This window comes from Schistocerca cancellata, chromosome 8 (genome assembly GCF_023864275.1).
Source record: "Schistocerca cancellata isolate TAMUIC-IGC-003103 chromosome 8, iqSchCanc2.1, whole genome shotgun sequence".
NCBI lineage: Eukaryota > Metazoa > Arthropoda > Insecta > Orthoptera > Acrididae > Schistocerca > Schistocerca cancellata.
This window is the reverse complement of record NC_064633.1, coordinates 279,790,057-279,813,544: the sequence shown is the minus strand read 5'-3', so window position 1 is coordinate 279,813,544 and position 23,488 is coordinate 279,790,057. Positions and strand designations below refer to the sequence as shown.

At 46.1% G+C, this 23,488-nt stretch overlaps 1 protein-coding gene across 1 annotated transcript in view; it reads left to right on the top strand.

Moving 5' to 3' along the window:
• The window catches only part of LOC126095513 (regulator of hypoxia-inducible factor 1-like), a 250,030-nt gene that overhangs the window by 128,231 nt on the left and 98,311 nt on the right, over window positions 1-23,488 (top strand). The window contains exons 8-9 of the mRNA XM_049910298.1: window positions 888-1,056; window positions 22,684-22,877. Coding sequence (XP_049766255.1) covers window positions 888-1,056; window positions 22,684-22,877 — 363 coding nt within the window. The remainder of the gene's footprint in view (window positions 1-887; window positions 1,057-22,683; window positions 22,878-23,488) is intronic.

Genomic DNA, 23,488 nt, shown 5'->3' with positions numbered 1-23,488 from the left:
TGCTAGCAGTCAGAACGAAGTTTTTTATGGCAACACCCTGTTACGTTGGTGATAGAAACAATACGTTCCCTGATATTCTACTGTTTTGTGACGGGACTGACCCTAAACGTCTACGTAGTCAATGCACTTCACAGAGGACCTAGTGATAGGCGGCGTGTTGGGGAAAGTTCGGCCCTACGGCCTCTCGCAGTTACAGGAGTAGAGAGAGCTTTTGAAAATCGAGCATGGTGTTGACTATCCGTGAGACGTATATGATCTACATGCTTTACGCAATCGGAAGCATACTATCGTTGGCCACCGCTTGCATAACACTGAGATGCGATGGCCTACAGTCTACGCAACTCGCCTCCAGGCTCCACGGCTTCTCCTTAATGCCGGTATTTCTCTTTCTCTCTTTCGTCGCAACCCTATAGATGTATCCTTGATATTATCTTGTTACTTCTATTTTTAACTGGTGATTCATCACATGTGAAATCTAATATTGTACACTAGTGCACTCTTTCCTTCGGATTTAAAGGGTTAATATTAGTTTTGCTGTTTCTTTGTAAATCCGTAGTACATAATACATTCCATTTAATGCCACGACTCTGTTACGGTCCTTCTTGTTCACATATACTACCATGATAAGCTTTGCCTAATCGACGTTCAAGCTGCCTGCTTGATTTACACCGCTTGCTAGGATCGAACCAAACGATTCTAAGTCACCTTATCCTTTCTCTCATCATAGTCATCAACCAATACAATTAAGTGACCTGCACGCTGCCTGTAAATTACAAAACGGCTTACTCTTAGCAGTCAGCCAGACGGCGTCATTCATCACTTAGGCGGGCCGTGTAGAATTAACGGTAATAGAACATGAACCAAGTACAGTAAGACACTGCTCGCAGGCTGCTGCCCAGCCTGGTGGCGACGATACTGGTGAGCACGCACGTGCTGCCGCGGCTCGGCTCCGGACCTCTGTGGAAGCCGCTGCTGGGGCACCACGCCGAGCTCTGCAGGAGACACATGTGGAGGAACTTCCTCTTCGTGCATAATTACTACGGTTTCCCCGACATGGTGAGTCTGACTCTGGTCACACTGTGGCGAAAGTAAATGGTTTGTTGCTGGTTTTGAATAGTACCAAAGACTCTAGAGTAATGGTCGTCAGACATTTTTGATCAAGCGCCAATATTGACATTGTAGGGCGGCACTGTGGTCTGCATATGCACCGACCTTAATATTTATCGGTAAGCTAAATAAATTAGTAAGTTTTGATCTCCCAGTAAACTACACTCCTGGAAATGGAAAAAAGAACACATTGACACCGGTGTGTCAGACCCACCATACTTGCTCCGGACACTGCGAGAGGGCTGTACAAGCAATGATCACACGCACGGCACAGCGGACACACCAGGAACCGCGGTGTTGGCCGTCGAATGGCGCTAGCTGCGCAGCATTTGTGCACCGCCGCCGTCAGTGTCAGCCAGTTTGCCGTGGCATACGGAGCTCCATCGCAGTCTTTAACACTGGTAGCATGCCGCGACAGCGTGGACGTGAACCTTATGTGCAGTTGACGGACTTTGAGCGAGGGCGTATAGTGGGCATGCGGGAGGCCGGGTGGACGTACGACCGAATTGCTCAACACGTGGGGCGTGAGGTCTCCACAGTACATCGATGTTGTCGCCAGTGGTCGGCGGAAGGTGCACGTGCCCGTCGACGTGGGACCGGACCGCAGCGACGCACGGATGCACGCCAAGACCGTAGGATCCTACGCAGTGCCGTAGGGGACCGCACCGCCACTTCCCAGCAAATTAGGGACACTGTTGCTCCTGGGGTATCGGCGAGGACCATTCGCAACCGTCTCCATGAAGCTGGGCTACGGTCCCGCACACCGTTAGGCCGTCTTCCGCTCACGCCCCAACATCGTGCAGCCCGCCTCCAGTGGTGTCGCGACAGGCTTGAATGGAGGGACGAATGGAGACGTGTCGTCTTCAGCGATGAGAGTCGCTTCTGCCTTGGTGCCAATGATGGTCGTATGCGTGTTTGGCGCCGTGCAGGTGAGCGCCACAATCAGGACTGCATACGACCGAGGCACACAGGGCCAACACCCGGCATCATGGTGTGGGGAGCGATCTCCTACACTGGCCGTACACCACTGGTGATCGTCGAGGGGACACTGAATAGTGCACGGTACATCCAAACCGTCATCGAACCCATCGTTCTACCATTCCTAGAGCGGCAAGGGAACTTGCTGTTCCAACAGGACAATGCACGTCCGCATGTATCCCGTGCCACCCAACGTGCTCTAGAAGGTGTAAGTCAACTACCCTGGCCAGCAAGATCTCCGGATCTGTCCCCCATTGAGCATGTTTGGGACTGGATGAAGCGTCGTCTCACGCGGTCTGCACGTCCAGCACGAACGCTGGTCCAACTGAGGCGCCAGGTGGAAATGGCATGGCAAGCCGTTCCACAGGACTACATCCAGCATCTCTACGATCGTCTCCATGGGAGAATAGCAGCCTGCATTGCTGCGAAAGGTGGATATACACTGTACTAGTGCCGACATTGTGCATGCTCTGTTGCCTGTGTCTATGTGCCTGTGGTTCTGTCAGTGTGATCATGTGATGTATCTGACCCCAGGAATGTGTCAATAAAGTTTCCCCTTCCTGGGACAATGAATTCACGGTGTTCTTATTTCAATTTCCAGGAGTGTAGCTGTAATAAAAGCGCGGTACGTTGAGTGTGTGCGCCCAACAACTGATCGTGGAGCTGTCACCATTCAGAACCCTTCGTGTCGACTGTTCTCTGTTTCAGACTACTGCCAACGTCGGTGAGTCAGAAGTTGTGAGACTGCAATTGCCTGTCGGAATGTTGTTGCGTTTTTTGTGTTCTTCAGGTCAGCTAAATTGTTTGCTAGGGGAGGAACATCCACACGGTCTTTAATGAAACTCCAGAGAAAGAAATCCAGTGGAGTGAAGCCTGGAGAGCGAGAAGGCCATGCGATTGGCCTCTCACGGAAACCTCGAACTTCCGCGAGGAAAGGAGGTGGTGCTCCGTCTTGCTGGTGGTAAACCATCTCATCTTATCTTTATCGATCTGTGGAATTAAAAACTTTTCAATCATATCCAGATATAAAATACCAGTAACAGTTTTCTCCACAAAGAAGAAATGGACGTACACTTTCAATTTGCTAAGAGTACAAAACACATTGACTCTGGGGCTGTTATGAACGTTGAATATGGATTGTCGCTGCTCCATATTCTGCAGTTGTTGGTGATCAGTAGGCCATTGATATGAGATATTGACTCATCGTTGAAGATTATTGTGTTTAGGAATGTCCTGTCGTCCTTCATCCGATGCAAAATTTCTGCACAGAATTCCCCACGAGCAACCTTATCTGCATCACTGATGAGCTGTGCTGTTGTGACTCTGTATAGTTTCACGTAGTAACGTCTACGCAGTACTCGCCAAACAGTCTTTTGTGGAATGCCACTCTCGCGAGACGCACATGGCGTTTTATTTTAGTTAACTGCGGGCAAAGCTCTCCCTAATCTGTTCGACATACTCATTAACATGCGGGCGACTTGGTGATTTATCATGTCGCAGTGTTTCTACAAAGTTATTGGCCAAGAGTAAATTGTACGCTTGCTTGGAGTTTCTTTAGCGTATCCGTTGCGAAATTTACGCCGAGCAGTTGTTACAGAGTTCGTTTCATCAAAACAAAACACAGTGAGCACGCTCCGCGTCGGTGAAAGCAGCCATATTAACTGTGCACTTCGCTGGTGCTCCTGGTGGCGGAATGAGGTACTGATGCACTACGTGAATCGAACTTGAGGTTGTTTGCTAAAGAATGACACGTCTACCAATTTTGTAAGTTATCTCAATAAATTTCCATATCATTCCAAATTTGGAAAGTCCTTCTCGTCTCAACCTGTATTACAACAGCCTTTATTGAATTTCGTACTCCTTTCTATAAACTGTACTGCATTTGAAGATGACCATCTCTATAATAGTTATTCACGAATCCAGGTTACTTCTGTGTCAAAATTAATACCACAGCATCTGACTGGTACGAAGAGCACACACCGGTGAGTTGTCAGTACTGGAAGACAAACAATAAAACATTTCCTCTCCTACGTCCTTCGACGCAGTGGCAGCCCTACTTACCTCTCGGCCCCTGAGGTGAGTGACCAGCTTTACTCAACTCATTGCCGAATTCAGAGACGTCAGTTAATCAGACCTTAAAATGTTACTGTCTTTGTAACTATTTTTGTTTGTTACTGAACGAGTAAACTACACTCCTAAGGAGCTGTTAATGTTAATTGAAGTTCCTGGATCCGGATGTTACTTGCCAGATGCTTGTTATTATAAAATACGGCTGAGAAACGCGGGCCGCGCGAAAGCTTGATTCGGGCGGCATGCGGCCCGCGATCCGCAGTATGACGAACGCTTCTCTAGAGATTAAAAAAAAAAAAAAAAAAAAAAAAAGTAGTATCTGGTGCATACCTAGCTATAAGCGCGCGAGAGCCGGCGCTGATCACCTAAAATTAAAGTTAGCTTTTTATAAACTGCGTTACATGGATCATTAATAGAAATAATTTCCTGAGTGTCAAGATATACATCTATACTCCGCAGCCACCTAACGGTGTATGCTGGAAGGTACTTGTGGAACAGCTGTCTGCAGTCTTTTCCGCCCTCCCCATCACCACTCTGTTCCTGTTCCATTCACGAATGGAGCATGGAAAGGATGATTGTCGGGTAAAAATCCATGTTAACTCTAAGTAAACGAAACGTCCTTAGTCCGGGTTTAGAAACCCGCCACTGCTTAAACTTTGGGTAATTATCAGCATTGGTGGCAGAAGACTTCCGGCATAAGAAGTCACCCTCATTCTTCCAACGGCCTTAAAAAAGAGCGCGGGGGAGTGGACAGAGGTTCAGGGCACTCTCTTGTCCGTGGGCTGGGAAACTGCTCCTAAAGACGGAAGAATCAGCAATGATCAACGGCGTGAGGATGCTAAAGGCAATGAGAACTACTGCAGTAAAGAAACATAATTTGTACACACAGAACATGAGGCCTGTAAGTGAAAAAGGTGTCGTGATGATCACTCCATTGGCGAAAGATTGCGGAATAGTTCCCCATTCGGATCTCGGGGAGTGGACTGCAAAGGGAGACGTGTCCATAAGAAGAAGACCGAAAATCAACGAAAGGATAGCGGTCTACGAGTCAGGGAGTGGAATTTCATAAGCTTGAACGTGGTAGGGAAACTAGAAAATATGAAAAGGGAAATGCAAATGCTCAATCTAGATATACCACGTGTAGAAGTATGAAACCGGAATTTCCCTACAGATGGTGCTAGCCGGCAGTGTAGGGCTCGTGAGACCGCTTCTGCAGTGCCATCTGCTTCCTGTAACGGCTGATGACGAATTTAAACACACAGTAACCCAAGTCCCACACATCGGTATCTGTTTCAACCCCGTAAACATGTCGAATTTTGTGCCTACGAACTTCGATTTGCGGACAGCATTGATTTTCTGTTATCATTTGAAGAAAACTGCTGCAGAATCGCATAGAATGCATGTCGAAGCTTGCGGCGAACATGCTCTTGGGACAACACAGTGTTTCGAATGGTTCAAAAAATTCAAAAGTGTTGATTTTGATGTGAGAAAGACGAGCGCGGGAAACAATCGAAAAAGTTCGAAGACAACGAATTACAGGCCTTACTGGATGAAGATGATACTCAAACTCAACAGAAACTTGGTTGAAAGCTAGGGGAAATGTGTAGAAAGTGGGAAAATGCGTTCCGCGTGGACTGAATGAAAGACGGCAAGCAACTCGGAAGACCACTTGTGAAATGCTGCTCACCGGATACAAAAGAAAGTCGTTTCTCCATCGAATAGTGACAGGTGATGAAAAATGGATATATGTTGAGAATCCTAAGCGTCGTAAATCATGGGTGAATCCAGGCAAACCACTACAAGGCCAAATCGCTTTGGAAAGAAGACAATTCCCTGTGTTTGGGGGGATCAGAAGGGTGTCATCTATTATGAGCTGCTAAAACCTGGTGAAACCGTTAACACTGATCGCTACCAACAGAAAATGAACGATTTAAATCGAGCATTATGTTAAAAACGACCGGAATATGGAAAAAAGCAACACAAATTCATATTGCTCCATGATAACGCCCCATCACACACAGCAAAACAGGTCAGGGAAACGATCGAGATGCTGAGCTGGGAAATATTAGAGCGTGCGGCTTATTTTCCAGACTTGAATCCGACCGATTATAATCTATTTGCATTATTGGAACACGCCCTAGCTGAAAAACGCTTCAGTTCGTATGAAAATGTACGACAATGGATAACTGACTTGTTCTCTTCAAAAGAAGGACTGTTTGTTTGGCGTGGCATTCGTAGCCTACTGGAGAGGTAGGAGAAAGGTTAAATAGCAATGGAGATTATTTTGAATGAAATATTTTTTATCAATTTTAAACAACAGACGTGTAATTATTGCAACCAAATTCCGGTTTCATACTTCCACACCTCGTATTAGGGGTCAGTGATGTGAAACGGAAAGAAGACAAGGATTTCTGGTCAGATGTGTGTAGGGTAATATCAAAAGCAGCAGAAAATAGTATAACGGGAGTAGGATTCGTTATGAATGGGAAGGTGGGCAGAGAATGTGTTACTGTGAACAGTTTAGTGATAGGGTTGTTCTTATCACAATCGACAGCAAAACCACACCGACAATGATAGTTCAGGTATGGTATACACGTGACGTCACAAGCCAAAGATGAAGAGATAGAGAAAGCATTTGAGCATATGGAAAGTGTAATACAGTACGTAAACGGTGATGAAAATCTAGTAGTCATGGGGGACTGGAATGCAGTTGTAGGGGAAAGAGTAGAAGAAAAGGTTGCAGGAGAATATGGGCCTGGATAAGCAATGAGAGAGGAGAAAGACTACTTGAGTTCTGTAGTACATTTCGGCTAGTAATAGCGAACACTCTGTTCAAGAATACCAAGAGGAGGAAGTATTCTTGGAGAACGCCGGATGATATGGGAAGATTTCAGTTAGAATCAGAAAACAGATACTAAACTGTAAGGCGTACTCAGGAGTAGATATAGATTCATATCACAATGTAGTAGTGATGAAGAGCAGGCTGGAGTTTAAGAGATTAGTCAGGAAGAATCAATATGCAAAGAAGTGGGATACAGAAGTACTAAGGAATGACGAGATATGCTTGAAGTTCTCTAAGGCTATAGATACAGCAACAAGGAATAGCTCAATAGGCATTACACTTGAAAAGGAGTGGAAATCTCTAAAAAGGGCAATCACAGAAGTTGGAAATACAACCATAGGAACAAAGAAGCTAACTGAGAAGAAACCATGCGTAAAAGAAGAAATACTTCAGCTGATTGATGAAAAAAGAAAATATAAAAATGTTCAGAGAAATTCAGGCATACAGAAATACAAGTCGCTAGGGAGTGAAGTACACAGGAAGTGCAGGGAAGCTAAGACGAAATGGCTGCATGAAAAATGTGAAGAAATCAGAAAAGAAATGATTGTCGGAAAGACTGACTCAGCATATAAAAAATCAAAACAACCTTCGTTGAAATTAAAAATGTGTTAAATGCAGAGGAGAGAGCGGATAGGTGAAAAGAATGCATTGAAATCTTCTATGAGGGGGAAAATTCGGCTGATGTGATAGAAGAAGAAACAGGAGTCGATTTAGAAGAGATAGGAGGTACAGCACTAGAATCGGAATTTAAGAGAGCTTTAGATGACTTAAGATCAAATAAATCAGAAGGGATGGATAACATTCCATCTGAATTTCTAAAATCATTGGGGGAAGTGGCAACAAAACGACTATGTGTAGTATATCTGGCGATGTACCATCTGACTTTCGGAAAAGTATCGTCCACACAATTTCGAAGACTGCAAGAGCTGACAAGTGTGGGAATTATCGCATAGTTCGTGCATCAAAGTTACTTACAAGGATCATTTACAAAAGAATGGAAAAGAAAATTGAAGATGTATTACATGACGATCAGTTTTGTTTTAGGAAAGGTAAAGGCGGCAGAGAGGCAAATCTAACGTTGCGGTTGGTAATGGAAGCAAAACTAAAGAAAAATCAAGACACGTTCATAGGATATGTCGACCTGGAATAAGCGTTTGACAATATAAAATGATGCAAGATGTTCGAAATTCGAAGAAAATAGGAATAAACTATGGAGACAAACGGGCAAAGTACAATGCGTACAAGAACCAAGAGGGAATAATAAGAATGGATGACCAAGAACGAAGTGCTCGGATTACAAAGAGTGTAAGACAGGGATATAGTCTTTCACCCCTACTGTTCAATCTGCACATCAAAAGGAAAGGTTCTTGAGAGGCATTAAAATTGAAGGCGAAATTATAGTAATAATATTTTTCGCTGATGACATTGCTGCCCTGAGTGGAAGTGAAGAAGACTTACATGATCTTCTTAATGGAATGAAGAGTCTAATGAGTAAATAATACGCTTTGAGAGCAAATCGAAGGAAGACTAAAGTAATCAGAAGTAGCAGAAATGAGAACAGCGAGTAACTTAACATCAGAATTGATGGGCACGAAGTAGATGAAGTTAAGGTATTCTACTACATAGACAGCAAAATAATCGATGAGGGACGGAGCAAGGAGGACATCAAAAATATACTAGCAGTGGCAAAAAGGACATTACTGGCCTTAATTTGAGGAAGAAATTTCTGAGACTGTACGTTTGAAGCATAGCATAGCATGGTAGTGAAACATGGACTGTGGGAAAACCGGAAAAGAAGAGAATATAAGCATTTGTGATGTGCTGCTACAGATGAATATTGAAAACTGGGTGGACTTATAAGGTAAGTAATGAGGAGATTTTGCACAGAATCGAAAAGGAAAGGAATATGTGGAAAACTCTGACAATGAGGAGGGACATGATGATAGGACACCTATTAAGACATCAGGGAATTGCTTCAGTGGTACTAGAGGGAGTTGTAGTGGGCAAAAACTGTAGAGGGAGACGTAGATTGGAATCATTCAGCAAATAATTGAGGATGTGGGTTGCAAGTGCTACTCTGAGATGGTTGGTAGAATTCGTAGCTGGTCGCATCGAACGAATCAGAAGACTGATGACTCAAAGAGAGAGAGAGAGAGAGGGAGGGAGGGAGAGAGAGAGAAAGAGAGAAATAAATCTAAAAGTCGGAGCAATGCGTCGCGCAACTCTTCCAGTGACGTACTCTCCACGAATAACAAAAGTAAACCTATCTGTAATGCACAACGTCACTCTTGTAGCATCTGACACTGAGCATCTCTGTAACATTCTCCCGCCGAGTAAACGATCCAGAGGGAAACGCACCACTCTTAACTTGTTCCTCTCCGTTTCTTCTGTTAATCGAGCCAGGTAAGAGCCCCAGACTGTTGGGCAGTATTGAAGAATCTGTCGAACAAGTGCTTTGATAACCACTTCTTTCGTGAATGAAGAACATTTCTTTAAGATACTTCCAATGACTCTCAACTCGGTTTCTGCTTTCCCTACATTTTGTTTCATGTAGTCATTCCACTTTGGGTCATTGAAGATGGTTACTACATAAAGTTTTGCAGCAGATGCTGATTCTAGTGGTTTGTCGTCAATAGTATAAACTTACAGTAGCAAACTTCTTCGTCTGTTTATGAGCAATAGATAACATTTATTTACCTGCAGGTTCAACTACCATTCTGTGCATCAATAACTGATGCTCTGCAGGTTTTCTACAATTCACTAGTCCTCTGACGGGGACATCGTTTCATAGTCAACTGCATCATCCAAAAACAGCCTCATGACCTTTCGACGATCAGCAGTAGATCAGTTTATAAATACTGCAAAGAGTAACTGTTCTATCTAGCTTCCTTGGGGTGAGGTGACTGCGGAACAAATTGTGAAAAAAGGATGGAGGACGGAATATCTTGCCTTGTCCAGGTGTCATTGGATAAAAGAGGCTGAAACAGCAATGAACTAAAATTTAAATACAGTGACGGAAAAAAAATCGCAACACCAAGAAAGAGATTTGTGTCATAAAAGAATGTTGGCGGGCGTGTTTCTACATATGAAAGATTACGTCTATTAAATTTCGTGCCAGTCTCATAAGAGTGGAACTAGTAGCGCTACTGTGATAATGCAAGTGAAGTTTTCTGTAAGTTCATGTTGTAACGGTCGTGAGTGTTAGTTACCTTTAGGATTGTACGTGGTGAGTTGATGTTGTTCAAGAATGCCTTTAAGCCGCCAGAGACGCCGTTATCAACATCTCAGTGAACGAGATCGTATAATAGGGCTACAAGGACCTGGATTTCTTCTGCGACATTGCAGAAAGACTTGGCTGGAATCTAGCCAGCAAGTGAGGTGGCGCGGTGGTTAACACACTGGACTTGCGTTCGGGAGGAAGACGGTTCAAATCCGCTTCCGGCCATCCGTATTTAGGTTTTCCTTGATTTCCCTAAATCGCCCCAGGCAAATGCCGGGATGGTTCCTTTGAAAGGGCACGGCTGATTTCCTTCCTCATCCTTGACGCCATCTCATGTTGTGCTCCGTCTGTAACGTCCACGATGTCGACGGGACGTTAAATCCAATCTTCCTTCCTTTCTTGGAATGTAGACACTGTACGTTATTGCTGACAGCGGTGGTCACGAAAACGTACGGTTGCGTGAAGACCGGGCTCTGGACCGCCACGTGGCACTACCGACAGGGAAGGCCATCGTGTTCAGCGCATGGCTATGTCTCATCGTACTGTATCTGCAGCAGCAATTTGAGTAGTAGTTGTTAACACAGTGACGCAACGAACTGTTACGAATCGGTTATTGCAAGGACAGTTCCGAGCCAGATGCCCTGTAGCGTGCATTCCACTGACCCCAAACCACCGCCATTTGCTACTTCTGTGGTGCCAACAGGGAGCTCTGTTGTGTTTTCTGTTGAAAGCTGTTTCGGTTTCGGTGCCAGTGATGGCCGTGTGTTGGTTAGGAGGCCAGTTGAGGCCCTGCAACAAACCTGATTGCGGGCTAATGACTCTGGAGATACACCTAGATCTATGGTCTGGGGTGCGATTTCGTATGAGAGCAGGAGCAAAATTGGTTCAAATGGCTCTAAGCGCTGTGGGACTTAACATCTGAGGTCATCAGTCAACTAGACTTAGAACTACTTCAATCTAAGGACATCACACACATCCATGCCCGAGGCAGGATTCGAACCTGCGACCGTAGCAGCAGCGCGGTTCCAGACTGAAGCGCCTAGAACCGCTCGGCCACAACGGCCGGCAGAGGAGGAGCACTCTCGTGATTACCCCCCGGGTGTAGTGGTGTTTTCTACGGGATAATACTCACACACATACCACTTTCCTTGACCTGCGCCAGCCGCTTGGCCGAGCGGTTCTAGGCGCTTCAATTCGGAACCGCGCTGCTGCTACGGTCGCAGGTTCGAATCCTTCCTCGGGCATGGATGTGTGTGATGTTCTTAGGTTTAAGTAGTTGTAAGTCTAGGGGACTGGTGACCTCACATGTTAAGTCCCATAGTGCTTAGGGCCATTTGAACCATTTGAACCTTGGCCTGCTCGATCCCCAGATCTGTCTTCAAGGGAGCACATGTGGGACATCATCGGAAGACAACTCGAGTGTCATCTACAAAGAGCATTACCCATCCCTGTATTGACCGATCAAGTGCAGCAGGCACGGAATTCTATTCCACAAACTGTCATTCGGCACCTGTAAAGCACTATGCATGCGTATTTGCGTGCTTGCATTCGACATTCTGGCGGTTACACTGGTTATTAATGTACCAGAATCTCGTATTTGCAATGGTGTATCTTGCGCTTGCGTTAACCTGAGGCTTTGCAGTGTTAATCACTTACATATGTTACCTACACAACTGTATTCCCGAAATTCGATTACTCTCCCTTTATTAGTTTTTGGTCTTGCGATTTTCTACGTCACTGTAGATATAGTGTGAAGTTTCGTTTTTATGTGCTAGATCTTAATAGAGAACTGAAACTGAAGTGTTTAGTGTACGTAATATCATTCGGAACAGCTACTAGAGAAATGTCTCAAAAATAAGATGCACGACACAAAAACCAAAATCTATGATAAAAATACACACACACACACACACACACACACACACACACACACACACACACACACATACATACACACACACACACACACACACGCAAACACGCACCCACCCACAAACACACATGCAAGTTCATATTTACACTACTGGCCATTAAAATTCCTACACCACGAAGATGATGTGCTACAGACGCGAAATTTAACCCACAGGAAGAAGGTGCTCTGATATGCAAATGATTAGCTTTTCAGAACATTCATATAAGGTTGGCGCCGGTGGCGACACCTACAACGTGCTGACATGAGGAACATTTGCAACCCATTTCTCATACACAAACAGCAGTTGACCGGCGTTGCCTGGTGAAACGTTGTTGTGATGACTCGTGTAAGGAGCAGAAATGTGTACCATCACGTTTCCGACTTTGATAAAGGTCGGATTGTAGCCTATCGCGATTGCGGTTTATCGTATCGCGACATTGCTGCTCGCGTTGGTCGAGATCCAATGACTTTTAGCAGAATATGGACTCGGTGGGTTCAGGAGGGTAATACGGAACGCCGTGCTGGATCCCAACGGCCTCGTATCACTAGCAGTCGAGATGACAAGCATCTTATCCGCATGGCTGTAACGGGTCGTGCAGTCACGTCTCGATCCCTGAGTCAACAGATGGGGACGTTTGCAAGACAACAACCATCTGCACGAACAGTTCGACCACGTTTGCAGCAGCATGGACTATCAGCCTGGAGATCATGGCTGCGGGTACCCTTGACGCTGCATCACAGACAAGAGCGCCTGAGATGGTGTACTCAACGACGAACCTGGGTGTACGAATGGGTAAATGTCATTTTTTCGGATGAATCCAGGTCCTGTTTACAGCATCATAATGGTCGCATCCGTATTTGGCGACATCGCGGTGAACGCTCATTGGAAGCGTGTATTCGACATCGCCATACTGGCGTATCACCCAGCGTTATTGTATGGGGTGCCATTGGTTACACGTCTCGGTCACCTCTTGTTGGCATTGACGGAACTTTGAACAGTGGACGTTACATTTCAGATGTGTTACGACCCATGGCTCTACCCTTCATTCGATTCCTGCGATACAGTACATTTCAGCTGGATAATGCACGACCGCTTGTTGCAGGACCTGTACGGGCCTTTTTGGATACAGAAAATGTTCGACTCCTGCCCCGGCCAGCACATTCTCCAGATCTCTCACCAATTGAAAACGTCTGGTCAATGGTGGCCGAGCAACTGGCTCGTCACAATACGCCAGTCACTACTCTTGATGAACTGTGGTATCGTGTTGAAGCTGCATGGGCAGCTGTACCTGTACACGCCATCCAAGCTCAATTCGCAGGCGTATCAATGCCGTTATTGCGGCCAGAGGTGTTTGTTCGGGGTACTGATTTCTCAGGATCTATGCACCGAAACTGCATGAAAATGTAATCACATGTCAGTTCTAGTATAATATATTTGTTCAATGAATACCCATTTATCATCTGCATTTCTTCTTGGTGTAGTAATTTTAATGGCCAGTAGTGTATCTCAAGTCATTTTATTGCCCAATCTCTCAGATCACACACTACCTTTGTCACTGTCTGTAAGAAAACGGCCATTTTGTGGGCTTGGGGGTGTGTGGAATCAGCAGGAATAATGTTTACTGGTTTTAAGCCAGTATTACTCCGCACGCGCATGCGCGCGACCACCAGCTGAGCTCGTTGCATCGCTGCCTGCGGCGCCCAGTTAGGACTCAGCTCCCGCGGCCCACCTGTCTGGCCCGTTGGTGTGACCTAACGGCAAAACGTTAGTAGAAGTGACGGAGACTTATGGCTATGTACTGTAGTACTAACATTTTAAGTTTGAGAAGGCCAATATCTGGCATGTTTTAATTTTAATTTTATATTGTGACACTTCTGAGGAAGGCTACATTATTATAGCCGAAACCTAGGCAAAGTTTGCTTATGCAAACGAAAGCTGAAATTTAATATAAATAATTAATAAGACAAGTCAGGCGTTTTGGCGCCTAGCACCCGAACGGGCCAACCAATCAGAAGCAAGTTCAGTACAATTGGCAGACTCTCCCACGCCACCGGTACGTGCTGTACCACCTGTCGCTTGTACCTCACTCCACTTTTGTACCATTTGATACTTCACGTGTATCAAGCTGCATTAAGGCGAGCTTCTAGCAAAATAAAATACCGGCTGCCACAGCGAGGAATATCACAATATTTCTTTTTTTCTTTCTCGAGGCCTTTGTTCCGCTCCAACGCGGGGTCGGCTTTGTTATTACGGATTTGGCAGTGTTAATGGCAGAGGGTGGCCGGTTGCCCTTCCTGACGCCACCCTGAACCCCTGGGACGTAAGTAGTGTACCCCAGGTGCCTGCGTCTGTTGTAAGTCATGAAATAGTGCGAACGTTTTCAAATGTCTGTGAGTCGTTTAACTGAGGCGGAACTTGGGGGCCAGCCCGGTATTGACCTAGCGGGATGTGGAAAACCGCCTAAAAACCAGATCCAGGCTGGCCGGCATACCAGCCCTCGTCGTTAATCCGCCGGGCGGATTCGATCCGGGGCCGGCGCGCCTACCCGAGTCCAGGAAGCAGCGGATTAGCGCTCTCGGCTACCCAGCCAGGAATATCACAATTTACAATGTTAATAACGTCTGTTTTATTTAAAAAACTTCGAAAGTTTTCGCATAAACGATCCAGGGTCTTTACTTTTCGGCACGCTCTCGTAATTATGATTTATTTACGTGGATGTCTGTATGAGGGATATTGAAATGCCGATAAATAAAAAAGAATGATAATGTAAGAATAAGTGTGATGTCTGCAACGCAACTTTCAACGTTTTGCAGCAGTTTACGCTTTTGCGGAACAGCAGTCTCACGTCCACTTCCACGAGGGTGAAACAGACATTCAGACCCAAAAAGCGGGAGCGCGCCTGCAGTGTAAATCGCTAGGCTCCGCTCCACCCAGATAGAGAGCAGACGCCATTTGGCGCTTGTTCGTGGCGTCAGTGAGGGCGGAGTTGGCCGCTGTGTGTGCTAAGCGGATGCTGGCCGCTGTTCCACCCCCCACCCCCTTCCTCTTTCACTCCCCCCTCCCACCCTCCCCCCACCATCCCAGCCCCCTTAACCCGTTCCTCTGCACAAAGCCGCTGTTTGAGTGCAATATTATAGCGGGCGCGCGAGCAATTACACGCCTTAATACGCCCTCTAATTCCTGGACCCGGCTCAGTGTTCTGGAGCCGCGCTCGAGTTACGGAAATGTTCTGCTGGAGTCGCGTAATGAAATCTTTTGGCCCCGACGCGCTGCGGAGGCAACACAGACCGATGTCGAGAGCGCAAATTAGAATCACCGGCGCCGCTTAAAAGCGCGCCGAGCCCTGGGCTCCGGGCCGGCGACAAACGCTCTCTCGGCCCGCGTTAGTTGCGTGGGACTTTACTAGACTCCGCCGGTCTGTGCTGGGACTCGGCGGGACGGCACGCAGCGTGCGTTCCTGCTCGACGTATTACTGCCTGGCGTCCTCTGCTCTCATGTCGTGACGTCACATGCGGTTCCGACTACTGTTGCAGCTGACTGTCCACTTGTCATATAAATAGTTCTAAAAATATTTAGTATTTTACGCACCATACAATTCTGCACCCGAAGAATCACCAATATACGGCGTGAAAAATATTTAAACCGACAAACTCTGGGAGGTTGTAGGGGACTTCAAAACAGATATTTTCCCCTAATGTCATTTTTTCCTATGAGGAGTATTTAAACCAGTAGAGGAAGATTTCTCTGGCGGCAAATTATTTAAACCAACAAACACTTTTCCATTTTTTTTATGACCAAGAGACAACACATTAACACAACCGAATTTCTATTACAGTAGATTTTCAGAAATGCCTCCATTGACATGTAAACAAAGGTTACACCGTCGGATCATGTTCTGTCAGACACGGGCAAAAGCCCCAGGAGTATCCTGAATTGTTCCTGCTGCTGCTACTATCGGTTCAACCAGATCCTCTTCTGATGCAACATGAGTTGCGTAAACAAGGTTGCGCATCTCTCCCCGCACAAAAAATTCCAGAGGGGACATATCTGGGGATCGAGCAGGCCATAGTAGAGGACCACCTCTGCCAATCCACGTTTCTGGGAACCGTCGGTCCAGGAACCGACGCACGCAACGACTGGAATGTTCCAGCGCCCCGTCATATTGGAACCACATGCGTTGTCTTGTAGGGAGCAGGACGTCTTCCAGCAATTCTGGCAATGCTCTGTCGAGAAAATTGTAATAGTGCCTGCCATTTAATGGCCTAGGTAGCGGGTACGGCTCAATTAAACAGTCCCCAACAACACCGACCCACACATTAACGAAGAACCGCACTTGATGAGCGCTAGTAACTGTGGCCTGTGGGTTATCCTCACTCCAAACATGCGAATTGTGCATGTTGAAGACTCCATCACGCCCGAACGTTGCTTCATCGGTAAACAACACAGAGGATGGAAATGCAGGATGCATTTCACACTGTTCCAGGTACCCTGACAAAACTGTGCTCTGAGTGGATAATCAACTGGTTCCAGGTTAGGGACAAGCTGTAAGTGAAATGGACGTAACAATTGCTCTCGAAAGACTGTTCTTACATTCGTCTGATTCGTCCCCATGTTACGTGCAATTGCACGAGTGCTGATTGAAGGATCCCGCTCCACATGCTGCATGACAGCTTCCTCAAATTGCACCGTTCTTACCGTGCGACGGCGTCCCTGTCCAGGTAATCTGCTAAATTACTCGGTCTCACGCAGACGTTGGTACACAGCAGCAGAGGTCGTACGATGCGGGATACGGCGATTAGGGTATTGTTGTTGATAAACCCGCAGTGCAACTCGTCCGTTGTGGTGCGCTACGTAGTACGTAATACGGCCTCCACCGGTTTAAATAATTCTCATAGGAAAAAATGACATTAGGGAAAAATATTTCTTTTGATGTGCTATACAACCTCCCAGAGTTTGTCGGTTTAAATACTTTTCACCCTGTATTCCGAACAGTATACAGGGTGAGTCACCTAACATTACCGCTGGATATATTTCGTAAACCACATCAAATACTGACGAGTCGATTCCACAGACCGAACGTGAGGAGAGGGGCTAGTGTAATTGGTTAATACAAACCATAAAAAAAATGCACGGAAGTATGTTTTTTAACACAAACCTACTTTTTTAAAATGGAAACCCGTTAGTTTTGTTAGCACATGTGAACATACAAACAAATACGTAATCAGTGCCGTTTGTTGCATTGTAAAATGTTAATTACATCCGGAGATATTGTAACCTAAAGTTGACGCTTGAGTACCACTCCTCCGCTGTTCGATCGTGTGTATCGGAGAGCACCGAATTACGTAGGGATCCAAAGGGAACGGTGATGGACCTTAGGTACAGAAGAGACTGGAACAGCACATTACATCCACATGCTAACACCTTTTTATTGGTATTTTTCACTGACGCACATGTACATTACCATGAGGGGTGAGGTACACGTACACACGTGGTTTCCGTTATCAATTACGGAGTGGAATAGAGTGTGTCCCGACATGTCAGGCCAATAGATGTTCAATGTGGTGGCCATCATTTACTGCACACAATTGCAACCTCTGGCGTAATGAATGTCGTACACGCCGCAGTACATCTAGTGTAATGTCACCGCAGGCTGCCACAATACGTTGTTTCATATCCTCTGGGGTTGTAGGCACATCATGGTACACATTCTCCTTTAACGTACCCCACAGAAAGAAGTCCAGAGGTGTAAGATCAGGGGAACGGGCTGGCCAATTTATGCGTCCTCCACGTCCTATGAAACGCCCGTCGAACATCCTGTCAAGGGTCAGCCTAGTGTTAATTGCGGAATGTGCAGGTGCACCATCATGCTGATACCACATACGTCGACGCGTTTCCAGTGGGCCATTTTCGAGCAACGTTGGCAGATCGCTCTGTAGAAACGCGATGTATGTTGCAGCTGTTTGGGCCCTTGCAATGAAGTGAGGACCAATGAGGTGGTCGCCAATGATTCCGCACCATACATTTACAGTCCACGGTCGCTGTCGCTCTACCTGCCTGAGCCAGCGAGGATTGTCCACGGACGAGTAATGCATGTTTCGTAGATTCAGTGCCCCGTGGTTTGTGAAACCCGCTTCATCGGTAAACAGGTAGAACTGCAACGCATTCTCTGTTAATGCCCATTGACAGAATTGCACTCGTTGATTAAAGTCATCACCATGTAATTGCTGATGTAGCGACACATAAACGGGTGAAAGCGGTGACGATGCAGTATGCGCATGACACTACTTTGACTCAGTCCACCGGCTCTCGCAATGTCCCGTGTACTCATGTGTGGGTTCATGGCAACAGCAGCTAACACACCAACTGCTCCCGCTTCTCCTGTGACGGGCCTGTTACGGACCCGTTTGCGTGCTACGACCATACCTGTTGCATACAGTTGGCGGTAGATGCTTTGCAATGTGCGGCACGTTGGATGCTCTCTGTCCGGGTACCGTTCTGCATACACCCTGCAGGCTTCAGCTGCATTTCGTCGACACTCGCCATAGATGAGTATCATCTCCGCCTTTTCAGAGTTCGAATACACCATGGTCACAGTTCCTACAACACTACACTGTCACAGACGTCTGGTAACACGGTGTACTACAGTTGGTCTGCGTGCAGAGACGAATGCAGAAAACAATAGCAGCAAGCGCTACATGCGGACACTGCGACAGCTAGACCAAACCACAAGAGTGCACTACAGCCACACTCGTAAACACGGTCGTCATCGTAAACATGTCCCTGCAGATGCTGCTCGCCGACCGTGGCCCGTGTTTGTTACAACACGCAACTGAACGTCGGAGGTTTCAAGCGTCAACTTTAAGTTACAATATCTCCGGATGTAATCAACATTTTACAATGCAACAAACGGCACTGATTACGTATTTGTTTATATGTTCAGATGTGCTAACAAAACTAACGTGGTTCCATTTAAAAAAACTTAGGTTTGTGTTAAAAAACATACTTCCGTGCATTTTTGTATGGTTTGTATTAAACAATTACACTAGCCCGTCTACTCACGTTCGGTTTGTGGAATGGGTTCGTCAGTATTTGATGTGGTTTACGAAATAAATCCAGCGGTAACGTTAGGTGACTTACCCTGTTTATACCGACGAAAAAAGTCGCAACAAAAAGGAGTTGAGCGACGTAAACGATAGTGGACGGTGTGTATATACGTGTGAAAGATGATGTATATTCAAATTTCACGCCAGTAGCGTCACTAGAAGGACGCAAATCGGGCTTGCTTTAAATACAGCCTGCAATGGTCGTGAGCGTTAGCGACCTTTTAGAATGGATATGGTGAGCTGATGTCAGTCAAGAATACCTTGAAGGCGACAAAGACGCTATCATCAACATTTCTCTAAGTTTGAACAAGGTCGTGTAATAGGACTGCGAGAAGCTGGATGTTCCTTCTGCAACATTGCAGAAATTCCTGGGAGGAATGTAGCCACTGTATATGACTGCAGGTTCGCTGGTCACGAGAATGTACTGTCCCTAGAAGACTGGGCTCCGGACGACCATGCGGCACTACTCAGAGGGAAAACCGTCGTGTTCGGCGTATGGCTCTGGCGCATCGTACTGCTACTGCAGCAGCAGTTTGAGCAGCAGTTGGCACCACAGTGACGCAACGCCCTGTTACAAATCGGTTACTTCAAGGACAGCTCTGGTCCAGACGCTCTGTAGGGTGCATTTCACTGACCCCAAACTACCACCATTTACGACTTGAGAGGTGTAAAACGAGAGCTCAAGGACAGACTGGAGGTCTCTTGTATTTTTTAGTTAAAGCTGGTTCTGCCTCGCTGCTAGTGTTGACCTTTTGTTGGTCAGGAAGAAGTCAATTGAGAGATTGCACCCAGCCTGTCTGCATGTGGACGACTGGACCTATACTTGGAGTTGTGGTCTGGGATACGATTTCGTATGGTAGCAGGAGCACTCACACGGTTGTCCCATTCACCACGACTGCAGATTTGTACATCAATCTGGTGATTTGACCTGTTGTGCTGCCAACATTCCAGGGGGATGTTTTTCAACGGATAATAGTCGCCAACATGCCGGTGTTGCAACCCAACATGTGCTACAGAGTGTCGACATGTTGCCTTGGCCTGCTCCATCATCAGATCGGTCTCCAATCGAGCACATACGGAACATCATCGTAGGCCAATTCCAGCGTCATTTACAACCAGAACCAACCGTCCCTGTATTGACCGACCAAGTGCAACAGGCATGGAACTGCATCCCTCAAACTGACATCCGGCACCAGTACAACACAATGCATGCAAGTATGCATGCTTAATACAGCATTCTAGCGGTTTCGCCGGTTGTTAATGTACCACCATTTCACATTTGGAATGGCTTACCTCGCGCTTACATTAACCTGTGATTCTGCAATGTTAATCACTTAAATACGTTGCCTAGAGAAATATACTCCCGAAATTTCATTACTCTACATTAATTATTTTTTGATGTCGTGACTACTTTTCGTCAGTGTATTATGCAGCGCATAAATGTGTGGATCCTGAAATATTTACGAATTTAGAATTTTATCCATCTTTAGCTACTGTATTGCTGTTTATTGAAATAACCAGCAACCAGCTGCACCAAAGAAATTTTATTTCCTTTGCAGATTTCAGCATCGAAACTCTTCTTCAGGACGTTACAATTGTCGCATGACACTCGCAGATAATACAGTTATTGTAACCTTTTGAAGAAGTGCTGCCGCGCTGGATTAGCCGAGCGGTCTGGGCGCTGCAGTCCCGGCGGCTGGTCCCGGCGGAGGTTCGAGTCCTCCCTCGGGCATGGGTGTGTGTGTTTGTCCTAAGGATAATTTAGGTTAAGTAGTGTGTAAGCTTAGAGACTGATGACCTTAGTAGGTAAGTCCCATAAGATTTGATACACATTTGAACATTTTGAAGAAGTGCGCTAGGTGCTTGAGACCGGTAGGGAAATAACACTACTTTTGTGTAACTGGTTGCTGGTTGTTTCAATAAAAATTTAAAATTGCTGCGAAGAACACAACCTCACGTCCAACAAGAACTGCTGAAAATGGCAGTCTCTAGTATTCATTTATGTGATACTAAAACCGATCACTAGACAGACCAAATAACCTCATGTATTTCTTGATGTCCTGTCCTGTAGGTAGAACATTCTCCGTAACCTCATTTGGCGATGGATGCGCATCGGTATACCATCTCTGTCATATACATTACTGACCATTAAAATTGCTACACCAAGAAGAAATGCAGATGATAAACGGGTATTCATTGGACAAATATATTATACTAGAACTGACATGTGATTATATTTGAACATTTTCTGTATCCAGAAAGGCCCGTACAGGACCTGCAACATGCGGTCGTGCATTATCCTGCTGAAATGTAGGGTTTCGCAGGGATCGAATGAAGGGTAGAGCCACGGGTCGTAACACAACTGAAATCTAACGTCTACAGTTCAAAGTGCCTTCAATGCGAACAATAGGTGACCGAGACGTGTAACCAATGGCACCCCATACAATCACGCTGGGTGATACGCCAGTATGGCGATGTCGAATACACGCTTCCAATGAGCGTTCACCGCGATGTCGCCAAACACGGATGCATCATCATGACGCTGTAAACAAAACCTGGATTCATCCGAAAAAATGACGTTTGGCGATTCGTGCACCCAGGTTCGTCGTTGAGTACACCAAAGCAGGCGCTCCTGTCTGTGATGCAGCGTCAAGGGTAACCGCAGCCATGGTCTCCGAGCTGATAGTCCACGCTGCTGCAAACGTCGTCGAACTGTTCGTGCAGATGGTTGTTGTCTTGCAAACGTCCCCATCTGTTGACTCAGGGATCGAGACGTGGCTGCACGATCCGTTACAGCCATGCGGATAAGATGCTTGTCATCTCGACTGCTAGTGATACGAGGCCGTTGGGATCCAGCACGGCGTTCCGTATTACCCTCTTGAACCCACCGATTCCATATTTTGCTAACAGTCATTGGGTCTCGAGTAACGCGAGCAGCAATGTCGCGATACGATAAACCGCAGTCGCAATAGGCTACAATCCGACCTTTATCAATGTGGGAAACGTGATGGTACGCATTTCTCCTTCTTACACGAGGCATCACAACAACGTTTCACCAGGCAACGCCGGTCAACTGCTGCTTGTGTATGAGAAATCGGTTGGAAACTTTTCTCATGTCATCACGTTGTAGGTGTCACCACCGGCGCCAACCTTGTGTGAATGCTCTGAAAAGCTAATCATTTGCATATCACAGCATCTTCTTCCTGTCGGTTAAGTTTCGCGTCTGTAGCACGTCATCTTCGTGGTGTAGCCATTTTAATGGCCAGTAGTGTATTAGTAAGGCCTCAACTGTAAAGACACTGTGAAAAGTGGGTTACACATATACGTCAGCTGTTTCTCAACACAAAGCTGTTCGGTGTAGCACTGCAGCTAAAATAGCTGCCCATACCTGCATTCGCTGGCAGCTGTAGCCACGACCTCGAGCAAGTTTTGATCTTCCCGTGGTTGCAGTGCCTGACGCACACGCACCAGCTGGGCATCGACATGCAGCTGTTCCTTGCGGGCCTGCCGCTCCTTTACTTGCTGTGGCGCTGGCCTCGCATTGGCCTGTACTCGCTGGCGGCCGTCGCAGGTGCCTCCACCGTGCTCAGGGCGTACGTCACCTACACACAGCGGCTGTCCACAGTCATCTACTTTGGTGCTAAGTGAGTACATGACATACCAGGTCTGGTTTATACGCACATTTATTTTTAAACAGCCAGCCTGATGTCTTTTTGGACACGATAATGATGAAATTTAGTTGTTGTGGTTTCGACACTACACTAACCTGTGCATCCTCTTCATCTCTACACGCCTACCGCAACCTACATCCATTTGAACCTGCTTACTGTATTCGTAATTTGGACTCCCTCCACAATTTTTACGTTGATCGCTCTCCACTATTACCAAATTAACCATTCCTTGAGACGTCAAGATGTGCCCCATCAAATGATCCCAAATTGTTCCATAAATATCTTTTCTCCCAATTCGATTCAGTACATCCTCATTAGCTACTAGATTTACTCATTTAATCTTCAGCATTTTTCAGTGACACTACATTTCAAAAGCTTCTATTCTCTTTCTCTCTAAAGTACTTCATGCTCCACTTCTGTAAAAGGCTACTCTCCAGATAGTTACCTTCAGAAAAGGCTTCCTAACACTTAAACTTACATTCAATGTGAACAAATTCCTTTTCTCCAAATGCTTTCCTCGAGCTAGTCTGAATTTTGTATCCTCTCTAGTTTCGTCATCATCAGTTATTCTACCAACCACACAG